This window comes from Electrophorus electricus, chromosome 4 (assembly GCF_041902795.1).
Source record: "Electrophorus electricus isolate QZ-2024a chromosome 4, ASM4190279v1, whole genome shotgun sequence".
NCBI classification, from domain to species: domain Eukaryota; kingdom Metazoa; phylum Chordata; class Actinopteri; order Gymnotiformes; family Gymnotidae; genus Electrophorus; species Electrophorus electricus.
In genome coordinates, this window is record NC_137500.1 from 17,333,856 (window position 1) to 17,352,001 (window position 18,146).

Here is an 18,146-nt window from a genome sequence, read left to right on the forward strand (position 1 = left end):
ACATCATTTGAAAAACCTTTAATGGTTTTTTAGTATTTAATAGGATGTATTTATTGGGGCTTTTTTTGTTGATTTATTTATTCATTTTTTTGTGGTGAATATTATAGATTTTTGTCATGTGTGAATTCATTAGTTCATATTAATGTAAAAATGCTTGCATCCATGTATGAAAGTGTAAAAATCATGTTATAAGGACAATGTGAAATATGCTTGCATGTTCCTTACAGAATGGAATGTCCAGTTCTTCATCATCCCTTGCCCAGTTCACAACTTGCACATTAACATATCTTCCAAATGACATGTTCTCAGTGTCCACTGCAAGATGGTACATCTGTTAATAGCATATTGTAGGGTGGAGTAGTAGTTGTGCCCTGTGGTGATGTCCACAGCAGGTGTGTGTGTGTTTGTGGCCATGTATTAAGATCTTTGACTGAACCAAATATCCTGATGAGAGGAAAATGTTAAAATGTGAACAAAATGGGGACATTTACCTGGTTCCCATGGGAAATCTTCACCAAAATGAAGCTATTATTTTAGAAATTAAAAGAATCTATATATTCGCTTGATTCCTGAGATTAATTTCTGAGTTATGCTTTGCTATACTATACCATATAGTTATAGAAAAAATATTGGAAGTACCCATCAAAGATAGTAATACATAACTGGGTGTTATGTGTCTGTGTGTGTGTTTTAGCTACTCGGATGTCCCAGGGCTTGGTGATTATTTATGTAAAACTAGATGAGAGACTAACAGCTCTATATGGGTTATGAAGCCATTTCACCCTTTTAAATGAATGTGCAGTGAAGTGGATCCTGTGGGATATGAGTTAGATGAGAGAAGAGAGAAAGTCAAAAAGAGACAAATGTTCTACAGTGCAGTTGTTTAGCCGATAGTCTAGCACTGGATTAGTGCACGCAGCTTCTAAACTGGACTTTTTTTTTTAAACTTTAGTATTTTTACCTTAAGACATTGCGTTAGTTGTCTTTGTGGATATTTGGTCCTGTTGTTTAGTTGGTTGGTTTTACTGTTTGTCATCTGGCCATATAATTTAATTCAGATTACATTATCATAATAGGCTGTTGTAATGCGTGGTGGCCCGAGTGCCGCAGGGCGAGGGGCAGGACGCACAGACCCCCGTGACGTGGACGAACATTTATTTACATATAACGACTTCGGCACTCACACGTATTACACACGATAAACACAGTCGATAAACACAAATACGATTAACAATTGACGAAAAGAACATTAACACGTTACATCAACAATAACCAACAGCGCTGCACACCCTGACGTGAGATAAAATACACCCAGACGAAACGAAGTACAGGTGTGTGCAGGATTGCCACAAATGAAAGTCCTCCCACCGTACGGCTGGCCAAACCACATGCCTCGCGGGAGGCGAGCGTTCCGCGACGGCTGTACAATACCCAAATTAAAGTGTACTCCAGAAAGCATATTCCAGCCACTGATGCTGATGCTGTCTTGAGAGTTGTAGAGATCTTTAATGAACACAGATTAGGTGCACATAGACTTAAAAATAATTTAGTTGTTCATAGCAGCACATGGCACCTCTTCAAATTCTTGTTGGTATTTGATTTGCCAAAAGAAAATCGCTTCAGTTTGCCTGTAATAGAAAAGTTAATTCCACTGCACTAGTGAATCTGATGCTGTCATCTACAAATCAAGGTTGTGGAGGTATGTTTGTTCAGATGGCTAATATATTCTTTCTTGAGGATCTATTAGGGAGGGCACAGATGGTGGCTACCTATGTCCTTATATTTATGCATACAGTTGTCAAAAGATGTATTTTTAGTCCAGTTTCGAGTGGGTGGATCTGTGAGCATTGATGATTGCTGGGAGAGTGGGTTAATGGATCTGAGTGGATGTGATTTGTGGCACTTACAATATATAAATGTTTTAAACTAAATACTGCTTTATGAGAAAGAGATAGAGAGAAAGATTTGTTGAAAGACTAGTGAAATGTGTGTGTGGGTGTAAGACAAAGAGAGAGAAAGACAGGGTTTAATAATTTGTTGAAAGACTAGACTTCATATGACAATTATAAAGCTTTGTGTGTGTGTGTTTGTGTGTGTGTGTGTGTGTGTGTGTGTCACAGCGTGAGGGGGTCACAGTTGCTGTTCCTGTGATGCTTATGCCATTTGTAGTGCTGTTTTTGTTTTAATTTTGTTTCTATCTTGGACCCACCTCATGTTCTGTTCTCTCTACTCTTAATGTCTTTACCCTTTCTTGTTATCTGTTTGTTAATCTATGTAAACCTATGTATCCATGTCTGTATTCATGTTTTCATGTTTAAAGTCTCATTTCCAGGTCTTTACTTTTTCTGTCCAGGAGATGGCTTTCACCCTTGTACCCTTGTGTGTGATATCATGTGTCATCTGGTAGAATAGGTAGAACCCAGTGCCAGTAACAGGAAGGTCATGGGTTGGATGCCCAGGAAGAACACATACTATATACTGATAAATATGTAAGTCACTCTGTATAAGAGTACCTGCCAAATGCTATAAATGTAAACATACCCTTATGCCACTCTGCAGCCACATCTTAGCTCTTGATACTGCTCCTGAACCAGTCACCTGTCTGGCTATTGATCCTGCACCTCTCCTGGCTCCTGGTCTGACCTAGGCTCCTGACTCTGGTCTGGACTTGGCTTCTGACCCAGCTTTTGGTTTTCATTTTTACTCATACAGCTTCATGGGGAAAAGGCATTTAGAAATGTACACAAGTTACTCTAAGAAGCTAACTACAGGCTAGAGAAGGAAATTAAAACAGCAAAGTGAAAATATTCAGAAAAGATGAAAATACAACTTGCTGCTAACAACCCAACAAACAACTGGTAAGGTCTCCAGACTACAATTATAAAAAGTGCAACCATGAGTTAGCCTCCCTCCTCCAACCTGCTTTTCTCACCTTTACCAGTCTTGCATCTCTTCTCAGTGAGAATGATGGCAACATGCTCACCATCCACTCTAAAATGCTATTGTGGTCAAGTGGCACTGACATATTCAGGAGATATTTGTATTTCTGCTCTGTCCCCACATACTTTAAGGGCTATTCTACTGAATGGGTGCCATACATTGGTGTAATTGCAAATTTAAGATATATATTTTTAAAAATAGTAAAAACTACATACAACACTGAAAAAAACATTTGTTACCCGTTCCAGCTCCATTACCAGACACTTTACCATGATATATAATCATTAAAATAATTTAAAAGATTTTTACATTGTTGTGACCCATCTAAGCTTTTTATTTTTGTCATAAGAAATCCATAATATTGTAGTTAAAATACACAGTTTAGTCATGTCCCCAGGTTTTCACACAGTCCTGTTAACCTATCACATTCTGCCTTCTTGAAAATTTGAAACATTCCAAAGGTCACATGTTAATCAGGAAATTAAATCATCTGTATCTACTCAAAGCCCTGGGAAGAAAAGTAAGTTCTCTAATATTTGTCCTCTGTATATTTGATGATGTTGTAACTATGTCTGAGAAAGTTAATCTCAACATACCTTCCTGTTACCAAAATGATTTCTTAGTTATTTATTTATTGTACAAATATTAATTTTTGATAAATTGTTAGAATGTGCTCATGCTATTGGCATGGATGCCATGTGGCTATATATACATATACATACATGTACCCACACATGGACAAACATTCCTGCTACCCAGTGTTCATATTCTAAAAAAATAAAGCGTTATACTAAAAAATAAAGGTAAATGACTTATTTTTAAAAATATATTTATCCAGTTTTTTAATAAATGTTATAATAAAAATTTTATAAATGTATGGTTTAGTTCTCATTTAAAAGAAAAAATGGTTTTGCATTTTTAGGAAAATACTAATTGCATGCATTTATAGTGATTTTTTAGTTACAAATATAAATTATTTGAACATGTAAGGAACCATTTCTTTAAAATGCACAATTTCGTAAGGGAAAATTAGTTGAAAAAAGCTTTTAAACATGCTTTTTAAATGACACATGAGTTTTGGTAACAGGACTGAGAAAAAAACCTCGTAAAAAATGAAAGAAAGATGCCTGAGATTGACCAATACACGTTTTGAATAGCTGAATATGTTATTAGATTAAAGTTAAATTGTTTAAAATAGACGTTTAATTTTTGAAGAGTTCAACATGCAAATGGAATGGCCCTTAAATAGATGGGGATCACAAGCCTAAATGACTACAGCTCAGTTACCATGACTTCTGTTTTCATGAATGTTTTTAAACCTCTTGCTAGGCCCCCTGCAGTTTGCATACTGAGCCAACAAGTCTGTTTATAATGCAGTCAACCTGGCCCAGTTGACTACAAGTATCTCAATAGTCCAGGCATCTAAGTAAGGGTTCTCATCAAGAACTTCAGCTTGGCTTTTATCATAGTTATCCCAGAATCTCTGAAGATGAAACTCACCCAGCTGTTTGAGCTAGAACCAATCTGTGAGTGAATCACAGATTTTCTGACAGTTGTGACTGGGATAAAACACATACCACACCCCCAAACCCTCAGCACTGGTGCACCTCAAGGCTCTCTTTGCATTTAAACCAATGACTGCACCTCCAAAGAACCATCTGAAGATCCTAAAACTTACAGACCACTGTGGTTGACCTTATAGCCAACTGTGACAGGTCTTGATACAGGAAAAAAATAATTATGAAACTGATGACCTGTTGCTCAACACCTTAAAAACTGTAAGATGTCCTCTCCCCTTTCTTCCTCAACAATAAAGTTTCAACAGGAGTAACTCTAACTTCAGTTTCTGGGTCACATAATCACTACTGTGGAGAGTATAATTAGCCTGCCAACACTTCAGGATATATGCAACAGCAGAGTCATGAAACATACTAACAAAATCATAGTAGACGCCTTTCACCATGGACACAACCTAATCTAGTCCCTCCTGTCAGGCAGCAAACTTGCGTTATGGCCATCACATCTAGACACAAAGACAGATTTTCCCCAGAGCTGTGACCCTCATAAACCACACTGGACACCTTTCACTTTAGACCTTGGATCACCTTCATTCTACCACATAACTCCAATGCTTACACTAGACAAATGTGTCATCTGTGTTACTTAAATTATAAAGAAAAGCAAAACATTTATCCCACCTAACCACTAGACTAAAGACAAGAGACTCCTGGACTATCTTTCAAACAGCAAACAAAACCAAAGGAATCCCACTCATTCCCGACAGTATTTTCACAAAATGGATTTTAATTATTTGATTTAATGATGATCTGATTTAATGATTCTGTTTAATGAGCATCTGCTCCAGAATCAGACCAAAAACATAAAATTGGAACTCTTGTCTAGGCAAACTGACAGTTGATCGAGACCAAAGCTTTCATAAAGTTTCCAGGTGTATGGCATGGAGTCATGTGCTTTCTTATAGTAAATACAGGCAATTATTAGGTTGGTCTGTCTGGTCATAAAATCATGGTGGACAGCTCTGTCAGTAGGTGATGCTTTGAGCCTCTTGTGTTGTTTCCAATCCCCTCAGTGCTGGACAGGAGCTTTCATGTTGTGAATAGGCAGGTTATTCGTATGTAGTTGGATTGTGTTTGGTTCCTGTTGAGGTATTTCATGACCAGTACTATCCTGCCTTCTTTTAGGCCGCCCTGATAGAAGCTGGTAGTTAGCAGCTGGTTAATTTATTCTGCTATCTGAAGAGCCAGAGCTGTAAGTTTCTTTAACCAGTAGGAATGGATCATATCAGGGCCAGGGGTGCCCAGTTCTTCATGTTTGTGTTCTGCTCTTGGACATCTGCTGTTGTAATACCTCCTGCTCTGTGAAATTGTGATGCTTTGCTTTGAAATCTCTTAACCACTGACCACCGATGTTATGTGGTGATTCATTCTCCTATATGCTCTTCCAGTACTGTTCTGTTTCAGCTCTCGGTGGATCCACAGTGAGGGTTCTGTTGCACTGTAACTGATAGGATAGTTTGGATGGTTCGTTTGCAAAAAGGGCTTGTATTCTTTTGACTGCTGCTTCTTTTATATATCTCTGCAGTCTGGCTGCCAATGCTGCAATACTGCTAACCTTTGTTTAGCAGACTTCACGGCCTCCTGTATTTCTTCTGTGCCAGACACTGTCTTTGATCTTTATATCCTTCTACAGTTCTGTCAGTATGTCCTTCTATAGCTTTATTACTTCATATATCTTATTTCCTTGGTTCACTTATACTGGTTCTTGGGATTATGGTTCTTACTGCATTCCTATCTGCTTCCCACTAAATTGGGGGAGCCTATAGTGATAGCTGAGAGTATTTAGTTTAGTCTTGATCTTCTGCATGTCTGCAGCTGGTTAGCAATTATTTTTGCATTTACAAGACTTAACAGATGCAGGGAATGAGCCTCGGTCTTCGGTCTTTCTCTTGGTTGTTTTAACCATAAGATTGATGTAATTCCTCCATTTTAGGGTTCGCTGCCACAAATTGCCCCCGTCACTATTGGGCCAACTGTGGTGTTAACTTTCCACATTGTATACATTTACATTTATGGCATTTAGCTGACATTATCTCTGTTTAACCTTGCAGTCCCTGGTATTTTCCCAACTATTCATATTCCTTGCACTTTTCATGTTCATGATGTGCATTCACCAAGACAAGTGCTAGTATGTGTAACTTAACATAGAAGGTGAATAAAGTTGATTTTGTTTCTGAATTAAGGTCAAATTTGGCAACTGATCAAGTATGTTATTCAGGTACCTCACATGCGCAAATCACTTTCCTTGAAACAACTTTGACCTAACCAAATACTTGGCATAACTATTAGGTTTGTAGTATGGTAGAAGCTTGAAATATTTAATGTTGATATAGTTCTTTGTTTCCTTCCTTCCTTCTTTCCATTTCCTTTAATAGCTGTTGGAGTACAGATGTCTCTAAGAATGGTGAAGAACAGTTTCTGGGATATTACAACTCAGGTGACACCAACTACACTACATGTTCTAGTGCTGTACAATATAAATCATTTAAAACCTTCAAGAAGTGTAGCTGGTAGTAATAAGCTAACGTTAAGTATTTTACCTGGCATGTTTTCCTTCCTCTGACAGTAAGGGTATAAAGTATGTAATTTTTATACAGTACAATTTTATATTGTCAGAGTTAGAATAGATTTCCCAAATGTTTTCTTTTATTTCTATTTTATTATTATTTCTTTTAAAAATCTTTGGGAAGAAGCTATTCACGTTATGGTATTTTATGCTATGTATAATTCCGACTGATCCTACTTGTGCAATACATACATTATTTATTCTATTACATGTATGTTATATAAAGTGATTTGGCCTTTGTTGCTGCCATAGTGTCAGAATGTTTCTGTGTCACTGGATTTTTACTCTGATGGATGGTTTGTTCCAAGAGGCACCATATGTCATCAGTCTCAGAATGCTATTGTCTTTGATGTCACGGTCACCATTAGATTTAGCAGAACACTGTATCCCACAGCAGGGCGATATGTGTTTAAATTACAAGGACATGTGCATTGTTGCATTTAGCTGTATTGTTTTTACACTTGAGGAATAATGGACAAATCTCTGAGGATGGTTATGCATGTGCAGCACAAAGATAATATTAGACAGAGACACAAAGAGCATTGTGAATCAAGCTTTATTATCTACTGATTATACAGTACATTTTAATGAACACAATATATCACAAATACATGCATTCACACTCCCACGCTCTATTACTGATGAACAACTAATACACACACTCACTCACTCACTCACTAACTCACTCACACACACACACACACACACACACACACACACACACACACACACACACACACACACACACACACACACACACACACACACACACAATCACAAGCGCAAGCCATTTGGTCCATGCTTAATTAATACGCTAAGAGCACATTGATAGTGTTCAAACTTGGCAGAAAATAGCAGTGACAGGTAATGGTCTAAGATCACAGCATTAAACAGATTACTGTTACAAAAGTGAATTGCCTCTTTCTTTCTCTGTCTCTATCTATCAGTGTCTCCCCCCCTCTCTTTCACACACATTTTCATTCATGCAAATATCTAATTAAGTTTTATTTGGATTTTGATCATTTATTGGCTTGAGCTTAGTTGATGTAGAGCAACAACATGCTTATGAGCAGTGTGTTACTAGTTGTGTATCCAGTGCAGCTCAGCTGCATTTACATCCAAGTACAGTTACCTAAGCCACATATCCGACAGCTTTAAATCCTGAGGCCCAAATTAACCATTATATTATCCCTCTATATTCTTTCTTTCTCCCCACACTCTCTCTCACTCTCTCTCACACACACACAGACGCACACACACAGACACAGACACACACACATACACACACACACACACGCACACACACACACACACACACACACACACACACACACATTCTAAGAATGCAAAAAAAACCAAAGTCAATATTAAAGATGTTTTGTATGTTTAGTAAAGGGGGTGTGGTTAGATATAAGTGGTAGGATATGTGGTTGTTTGATAATGGTTTGTGATGGACACAACTCGGTTGCACACTGCTTCACTTATGCTATGGCATTCCTCTGTTTGGCTAAAGGTAGAATGTGTTGATCACAACCTGGTAAATGATGTTGAGTTTGTAAAGATAGAGAAGATTTAATCTCCCAATGAATCACATGCCAGAAACTCATTATTTCAATGCAAAGGGACTTGCCACTGACACTGAGATCCACATTTTAGCACACATCTCTACACACTCCTCGACAAATTCAAGATACTTTTTGAATTTCAGTTTAATTGCAAGATATTATGTTTCTGTCATATTAATGTGTCAGATAAATTTGTTTGCTAATCCATTCTTTCTCTCACTCTCACTTCTTCCCTTCCTGCTGGATGGGACACAGACCAATGACACAGATGTAAGTTAGTCATTTCCCATCTGGAAAATAATTCAGTTATACTTGACATGGGAGCCTCACTAATAGTTGCTCAATATTTATGTGCTCAGCTGTAGTAAAATTGATTAACTCATTGGATCATACACATACCTTACACTCTCACAAAAGACATAACATAGAGGTAGACTTTGATGCCATCAGTGAATGCAAGAACTGAGTTTGTATGAGAATCCCGAAGACAGTCTGATTGTCCTATGAAACACTTAGTGGCATTTAAGAATCCATGTCCTCATTAAGAAGCTTGAAAGGTACTAAAGGATATAGTAAATTCTATAGGTAGAACATAACGATATCCAACTTTTTTGCAGTTATTCACTAAATGAAAACGACTCTTTCTCTGTCTGTTCAGAAAATGTTATTAATATTCCTCTCAATTTAGCTACTCTGTTTAGCTGATATCTTTAAGTCATTTATTTATTTTACAATGTCAACAGCTGTTTGGCATATAAAGCAAATTTAAAAAAAAATTTCTACATGTGCTTTCTTGGTTATACGCTTCTTCTGTCATTGTTCAACCTCTCCCTCTCTCTCTCTCCCTCTCTCTTACACACACACACACACACAAACAAACAAACAAACAAACACAAACACTCACTCACTCTCAGTGTGCAGGAATAGAAGGGCTCTGTCCACTGAGCTGTACTGACAGTTTGGTAAGTCCTGATGTAGAACTCTTGAATATTTTGTTTATGTACACATGTATTCTCCTTCAGTTTGTCGCAGTTCAGATTTGGTAGAGTTACAGATATTATGTTTTTGGGTAATAAGTAATTAAGTAAATCATAAGTAGTTATTATTAGTTATGAAATTACGATGATAACAAAGTTTTCTCAATTCAATTCAATTCAATTTTTTTATTCTATCTCATTTGTTGTTTTCATTAGGACCTCAGCTGTTATGTCATTGACAGCAATGGCTTCATAATCATCTCCAAGGAAACAAGTGAGGTGAGTGGCCTTGCACCTTTTCAAAATGTGTGCATGTGGGAGAAAGAGAGTAAATGAGTGAGTGAGTAATCTAAGGTTATACCTGAGTGTGTGTAGGTGGAGGCACTGGGACTGTGCCCACTTGCCACTCTTATGTAGCATCATTTGGATATTCATTTGGATCGTTTGGATTTCCATCAATCACTGTTTCCTTAAGTCTTAAGTTCACTGGCACTAAACTTTTATGGTTTTATTCATCCATTTTATTAGATTCCTGCACAGAAGTTTGTTTGTTTTTTTTGGGTGGGGGGGGGGGGGGGGTTGTATGATATCCTTTCCTTTTTTCGAGAAATGCTTGGTCATGGACAAGCCAGCAATCAATTGTCTCTCATTTCCTAAAACTCTGAGCTGCCTTTAGAGCATTTGTGTTGCCACATGGGCCTCGTGGACTTCCTGGCATGTTTCAAGAGTAAAACAACTCTGGAAATCACAGATAAAAACTCAGATCTGTAGGTATTCTGTACTCTTCCTCTCTCTTTCTCCTTCCCCCTTTATCCCGCCCTCATTTATTTCCCTTTTCCTCTGTCTCCTGCTTTAACTTAACTTCCCAGAGGTTAAGATTATCATGAGAAAATAGCAAGCCTAGATCAGTGTCTTTTAAAACTTTCAGATTTCTTATCTCTTATCTGACCAGAGTTCAGAAAGCCTGTCCTTGAAGAGAATCTGTTTCTTGGTGAACACCTTTGAAAATCTATCAGTATGTTTGTGCTGTTGTCTTGCTGTAGTGTTTGTAGACAATAATACAGGTGTGGGTAGACACAGAGTGAGAAGAGAAAAAGAGATGGAGAGGAAGCAGAGATGAGGGAGAGTGAAAATGAAAAACACAGAAAGCAAATGAAATGTGGTTCAGAATGAAGGAATGCTGGGTAAACTGAATAATGTGTGTTCCGATGCAGCTTCTATGAGAATCTGCAGCTGAAATGATCTATTTCAACTTTGCCACTGATAACCACTGCTCTATGAGTAAATGACAAAGCACCTTTGTAAGTTACTCTGGATAAGAGCCTCTGGCAAATGCCGTAAATGTAAATAGAATTATTCAAATATTATTTGAATAGTGTGCGAGTACTTGTTATCCTTCGTTTCGCACCAATTCAGGGGATCCTTGTCAAACGGTCCTCACAGTACTGTTGAAGTTCTGCTTGAGTTGATTCCATTGTTTTTGTGTTGAATTCCTCTCTGAACAGAATCACTATGGCAGGCATAATGTCATTTTGTGGTTTCTGGGCCCCCACTTCAGTTGTTTTGATATGGCAGCTGAGGTGGGTTGAGGCTCAGTAACATCATGAAATCAGGGGTAGGTGTACCTCAGCAGAAAGAGAGAATAGATTCTTAAGCATGTCCAGGTATGAAGGTGTGTAAATTAGGGTACTATAATGTGCAAGAAAGGGCTCTGGCAGATCTAGCTATGGCAGCATAGCTAAAAGCATAGATTCAGAAGGAAACATAGGCATGAGGACACCCTTTGAGAACATCAGCAATCTGCCACTCTCAGTCAACAAACTTGAGTGACAAAAGAGAGAAGTGACAGCATCATAAAAGCCAGGTTTACCATAACTCTCAATGCCCATGGACCCCCCAAATCTAGACCTTTATCTAAGATGGGAAGTAGTTAATAAAATGCCTGACTGTACTGATAGATTTTCAACCTAACCTTAAATATTGAGATTGTGTGAGAGTCCTTAGCATTTACAGGAAATTTATTCCATAGTGTGGGAGCTATATAGGGAAAGGCTCTGCCCCCTGCAGAAGATTTTCTTATTTTTGGTACTAGTAAAGAGCCTGCACATTTTGATCTAACCTTTGATCTAACAGACATGGTGGGTTGTAATGCACTAGGAGTTCTCTAAGGTACTGTGGGGCAAGACCATTCAGTGCTTTGTAGGTCATTAGAAGTATTTTATTGTCAATTCGAAATTTTACTAGGAGCCAATGTAAAGTAGCTACGAAAATGTTCACCACAATATAATAAGAACTCTTACTGCTGCATTTTGAACTAGCTGGAGCTTGTTTAGGCAATTCATGATACAGCCAGATATTAAGGCATTACAGTAGTCCACTCGTGAAATGATGAATGCATTAAATAGCTTTTCTGCATCATGTGAGGAGAGTATGTTCCTAATCTTTGCAGTGTTCCTGAGGTTCCTGGATTCTTCACACAGTGCTGTGGTAGCACATTTTAGCAATGCAAGATGGGTATTAGCTCCTCCATGACACTTCAGCTTGTAAAATCAAGGGTCTGTACCTCATAGAGTTTGGTGAAATCTCTGTCTGACAGTACTGCAGATATAGCCCATCTTTGCTCTAGTAGTCACATAAGCATGTCATGAATAGAAATCCATATTCTGTGGTACTACTGCACTAGTTTGTGGTCAATCGAGTTCTGAAGCTGTTGTTTCTGATTGAGAGCTTGTGTGGCAGTTTAACTGTGGTGAAAATGTACTACATGATATATGTTTGATAGCGTCAACCTATCACTTATGGCAAGTTGTAATGAACATGCAAAATATGGATGAGTCCCATTCAAGGTGCCCTCTGTTGGCTAAGATGATATTGCTAGCATTGTACCTGCACATGCCATGGATTTACCATTTGGTCCCCATTGTTCTGCCATGATGGATTGCATGTCAGCCAAGTTCTCAATAATATTTCTCTCTGGCATTGTTTGTAGAACTACACTCTCCATTTCCCAGTTGAGAACATAGTGGCAAGTGACTATAACATGTGCTGTCTGAGAATCTGTGGTCGAGGCCCTTCTTTCAGCTCAGGTTAACTAAGAACACAGAGTGATGCGATTATTTTCGTATTTTTGAAGTGATTGGTTTTTGAGAGGGAAATGTAAATTCTGGCTCAGGAAATACTATTTTGAAACCCTTTTTCTTGAACAAGGGTAAGAGGAGAGGCATGTCTTTTGCAATTTTTTTATTTTTTATTTTTAATGAGCATTGTCATTTGCTCCACAAGTCTGTCATCGCAGTGACATTGTTGGGTAACAGACCCGTTGACTGTTGAACTATGGAAGGAACTTTCAAATGAGTATTTATAGTTGTCGATTTTCATGGCAAAGTTTGCACTGTGTCTTATTTTCACTTGTCTTTTCAAAGAAATACCACTAAGGACTCTTCTGCAGGCTCTCCATGTTTTTTTTTTTGCTTTGTTTTTTTTAACAGAGTAGAGCCTCTGACCAATATACCAGTATTCTGGTAGTATTGCCAGTAGCTCACTGGGCTCATGGTTCTCATCCCTGTTGTATGAACTTTGTGGTGATCTCTGTCATCATAGTGTTCAATGTTTATCTTTTATCATTTTCTTTCTGTAGGTGGGCAGGTTTTTGGGGGAAATCGATGGGTCTGTGATGTCACAGTTACTGCAAATGGGAATGTTTAAAAGGTAAAATAATATACTTACTTTTTCACAATTTTTGTAATATCAGAAATAAGGAAAGATTCTGCATGTGCACAGTGATCTTTTTTTTGTAGTACAGTCTATGCTGTTTCATGACCATAGTATTTCTTACACCAGTGAATATTTTTATGTACATGTGCATGTTTTTTGTCTTCACAGTGTTTCTCTGTATGACTACCAGGCTATGTGTAAAGTGAACCCAAACTCTGCCAACAGTGCACGACCACTCCTCAGTGTATGCAGCTTATCCACATATGTCCACCAAGTATACTCTTATTCTCATGTTGAAGAATGTGCATTAAACCTCCTAATTCATGATTTAATGTACATTTTAACCATCTACATTTATCCTCAATTCACTTCGTCAGTTCATTTCAGTTCAACTTAATTTCTGTAGTGCTTTTTAAATAATTAATAGTTACAAAGCAGCTTTTCAGAAACCACAGCATTATGGATCAGTATGCTCAGATGTCAGCCCCTTAAATGGAAATCTTTAGTGTTGAAGATTAAACTTCCTTTTATCCACATCTAAAACAGAAGACTAGAATGTAGGGTTTGGGCCGAAATTAATTAGCTGTTCTTAAGCACGCAAATGAAAATGAAAAATGTTCTTAAATGTTCTCCTGACAGGAATGGTTTTTGGGGATAATGTTTATCATTATTGCTTGTTTTAAATGTTGTTTCATCCCTTTCTCTCAGCCATTTTACAACTTGATGGTGGTCCTGAGGTGGTTTTTGTCCAACGTCCTCTTGTAAGTGAATGCCAAAAAGATGACTGATGATCATTTTATGCTTGGAAACAATTATCCTATATCTTCATAAATTTTTTCTTGGTACAGGTTTCTACTGGACTTTAACAGCTACAGTTTATGGCACTCAGATATTTTTGCTGAGGGTAAGTGCATGGATAAATGCAACTTTGTGTGACACTCCACTGCTCTATATTAAGTGTCTGATTGTATTTGTTAGCTTAGATAATATTGCTACTGTTCAACACAAAACTTGAAGAACAAGAGTGAGAATAAATAAAATGTCATTTTTAAGTTTTTAATTTTTTTTAATCTTAATTCACCAGTTATAAAAAAAGAGCATACCATGTTGAATGTACACTTTTCAAAATTAGGTATGCTGCAGTACTATTCATGATTGGTACTGCACTCTCATTTACATTATCATCATCATCACCGTTGTCATCATGGACATTATGGTCGTTATCCTTCCTCAGCCACACCCACCCAGCAAAGGCCTCATTTCATGCATGTAAGTGCTATCCCTAACATTGTATATGTGTGCATGCACATATCACTATGTTGTAGGTTGTAATTGGAACACTGCTTGTTCATATATCAAACTTTGGGAGACAGGATTCTAATTAGCTAGAGGTTTGATTTACTCCCTTTGCAGCCAGTAAGAAGACAAAGGGGGACATCCTCCAGCCTTGTGACACAGAGTACTTCAGCTTCATATATCAGCCTTCAGTCAAGGAGACCAACAGCTTCATTGAGTGTGGGAGGTGTCAAAAGTATGAAAACACACATACTCTTTTACACTCTGCCCAGTTACTGTCTTCAAGCATACTTGTTTCTTTGCACACTTATGCTCTCACATAACAGTGGGACCTTTTTAAGTAGATTTTCTTAAGTCTAGACATTTTTAAGTAGGTCTACATAATTTACCACCATGAACCTCTTAATCTTTGCTGTATTTTTCCCCCAGATAACAATTTAGTTGTCTGAGCCGTCATTGCATATCATCAATGTTTTGGTGCCCTCTATTGGCATTTATTTTAATTGCTATGAAAAAGATGATGTACATAATAAAACCCTCTCTCTCTCTCTCTCTCTCTCTCTCTCTCTCTCTCTCTCTCTCTCTCTCTCTCTCTCTCTCTCTCTCTCTCCTTTTCAGGGCCTTCGTGATTCAGCACATCCCTGAGAGCAACCTTTTACTGATTGTGGTCCAGGCAGACTGCGACTGTTCTCGCCAATACTCCTCTATTACCATGGAGCCCAGGGAGGTCAAATATATCCTACAGTAGCAGTGGGAAAGGGAAGATGTGTCACCCATTGTGACTGAGGAATAATGTCTTGGAAGTAGATGCACAGACTTTAAGACTGTAAAGTGGTGAAAGCATTTGAGTGTAGAACTAACAAAACTAATTAATGTAATAATATAATACAATCAGAAATTTGAACAAAAACATTTCTCTTGATTTAGAAGATGGTGCTTGTATTTATTCTTAACCTCTCATTACATAATGCTTCAGTAAAATGTGAACGAATGAAATCTCAGAAGATTCGCAGGCGACCTAAGTCCTGCCACGCATACCACCCTCAGGTAAATATACTCAATACTACTATTATTACTGTTGTTATTGATGATTAATAATAACAACAACAATAATAATACATTTTATGCAACTCAAAGTGCATAATTAGCAAGATTGTCATCGAAAAGAATAAAATTTTCTCATACATGCACTTCAGATATGGTGAAAAATTCAGAATGAATGATAATTTGAAAGATTATAGAGGAGTGTTTACAATGGTAAATGATGTAAATTGTAGAACTGAACAATAGTAAACTCAAAAGAAAAGTAAGTACCAGACAAATATGATTAAGGATACAGTTCCAGAACTTCAATAACATGGTATTTTGTTTTAAAAAGTGGAGTTCTTTGTATTGATTAGTTCTCTCCCTCAGGCATTTTGCACAGGATGCACTGTGGACCTTTGTGGTAATCATTGTATTACAAATGACACTAGTCAAGAACAAACATGGGTCAAGCACCCAACTTACCTTTCTCAGTAAGACAAGCCCTAAACCAACCAAATCATTTCTTAGGTATTCTTTGGTTACATATGCTGTATGTGTCCACTGTGCCTGGTTCCAGGAAAATGCCAAGGACTGTGGAGGGGCAGCAGAGATGCAACTATCAACCATTGTCTTCCTGACTTCCCTGTTTGTTTCATCTGCAACTGATACTGCCACCTAAATATTCACAGGAATGCCCCATCAAGAGGCACATCTGAACAGTTGCATGATTTGTATTTGCTCCATTGTCACTCCTATGCAATTACAGGTAGAGATGGACTGAGATCAATATAGCAATATTTCCTGGGAATCTTTTTTTTCCATGTATGCATTTTAACATGTTTAAAAACGTTCATGCTTGGTATAGACAATAAGTAAAACTAACAATATACAGTAGTACCTTTATACATACGTGGGGTACAATAAGTCCCCCTCCACTTCTCCAAGGAATTGTATTGATTTATTTATGTTATTTGAAAACTGAGAGGAGTCCCTTGTTACATACATTACAGAAAAAGTGGACTTCTCAAACAACTCAGAAATAACTTTTATCAGTGTTCAAAGAAATATATTTTCTCTTTCTCAGGTTATGTGCCATATGAAATACATTAAGTACCTTATGAATATTACTAGCAGATTCAAAGCCTCTTTGCCACTGATCATAGGTTAAAAAAAAAATACTAGGAATCAGCACCAACATATCAAAATGTACATAAATGATAATGAGGCAGAAAGAAAATACACTGGGTTGCTTATCATCCTCTGTATTAAAACATAATAGGACAGTATTTTAGACACTGACTACATCTAGTCTCAGACTGAATTAAGACTCACACTGGCCCAGACTTGTCTTGCGTAGTTTCCTGGTCAAACATTTGAGTACACCAGCTTGAAAACCCTTATGTTACATATGTCTGAACAGTATCAGCTTGTATGCAATCACTTTATAATTTGTTATTGGTATGTGTGATTTTATAGTGAAGTATAGAATTTGCCTTTTATTGCAGTAAAATGGACAAAGTAGCCCAATATAAATAAATGAATTAATGAATGAATGTCTCCTTCTGAAACCTCTTCTTAGCCAAATCAAAACTGGTTGTGTACTACAAAATCGAATTTAATTATAATTTTCTTGAGTCTCTGTAAATTTTGGTTTTGATAGTATAGCAAAATTTGAGTTTTACAATTTTCAAACACCAAAATGTATTTGTATTTACCCAGGTGCTTTGCCATTGGCCCTAAGCTATCGGTCTAAGATGAATTCATCTCTGGAAAACTGGCTACATTTATAAACTAGTGCTGAATTAACCATACTGGACCATGCTAAATGCAACTGTGACCTTTGCTGGTGTATCTGTAATGTTATGGGACTGTTTTTCTTTTAAGGTTCCTGGACATTTTATTAGGACACATAGCATTGAGGAGTAATCATTGCTGCCTTTGCCAGCAGTCTAAGACTCTGATCATGCTATGTGGTGGAGTAGCCCCATCAAAAAAAAAAAGTTTTCCTACTTGCAGATCCACTGTTACAAACTACTATGAATTATAGAAAATGAAGAGGCCATGCATGTACAAAGTGTGTGTGTGTGTGTGTGTGTGTGTGTGTGTGTGTGTGTGTGTGTGTGTGTGTGTGCACGTGTATGTTTTGGTTTCAATCTTCCTATATACAGCTATAACTCCCTCTGTAGTAACTGTAGTAACTGTAGTAACTTCCTCACAGAGTTGATTTTCCGTGACCTATGTGCTGTACACCTAAAGCTTTTTAGAATATATAATTTAAGATGGCAAATACTACATGTAATGGGGAGGTAAATTAGCAAATTCAATGTTTATATTGTTTATGCTTTTTGGTATTTTTGTAATATGACCCGAGAAAATCAACAGTGAAACTATTATATTATATTATAAACTACAGTGCTGCAAAAACGTTTACTTAAACTTTTATTGTGAAAACAGCTCTTTCTTACTTGTGACCGCTTTGCACAAC

At 37.3% G+C, this 18,146-nt stretch overlaps 1 protein-coding gene across 8 annotated transcripts in view; it reads left to right on the forward strand.

The window, feature by feature from the left end:
• Nucleotides 1-18,008, forward strand: part of cacna2d4a (calcium channel, voltage-dependent, alpha 2/delta subunit 4a) — a 76,289-nt gene extending 58,281 nt beyond the window's left edge. For 4 of the 8 annotated variants that reach the window (XM_081712732.1, XM_081712736.1, XM_081712733.1 and 1 more), the window contains 13 exons: nucleotides 6,893-6,954; nucleotides 8,904-8,918; nucleotides 9,563-9,610; nucleotides 9,842-9,904; nucleotides 13,263-13,333; nucleotides 13,508-13,583; nucleotides 14,048-14,100; nucleotides 14,188-14,243; nucleotides 14,753-14,870; nucleotides 15,254-15,369; nucleotides 15,600-15,682; nucleotides 16,049-16,152; nucleotides 16,239-18,008. In XM_081712732.1, the coding sequence (XP_081568858.1) occupies nucleotides 6,893-6,954; nucleotides 8,904-8,918; nucleotides 9,563-9,610; nucleotides 9,842-9,904; nucleotides 13,263-13,333; nucleotides 13,508-13,583; nucleotides 14,048-14,100; nucleotides 14,188-14,243; nucleotides 14,753-14,870; nucleotides 15,254-15,369; nucleotides 15,600-15,682; nucleotides 16,049-16,152; nucleotides 16,239-16,299 (926 nt within the window). In that variant the 3' untranslated portion in view covers nucleotides 16,300-18,008. Of the gene's footprint in view, nucleotides 1-6,892; nucleotides 6,955-8,903; nucleotides 8,919-9,562; nucleotides 9,611-9,841; nucleotides 9,905-13,262; nucleotides 13,334-13,507; nucleotides 13,584-14,047; nucleotides 14,101-14,187; nucleotides 14,244-14,471; nucleotides 14,609-14,752; nucleotides 14,871-15,253; nucleotides 15,390-15,599; nucleotides 15,683-16,048; nucleotides 16,153-16,238 lie in introns of those variants that run through there. The other 4 variants (XR_014123254.1, XM_081712734.1, XM_081712737.1 and 1 more) reach the window with 4 other exon arrangements.
• Nucleotides 18,009-18,146: the final 138 nt, after the last annotated feature.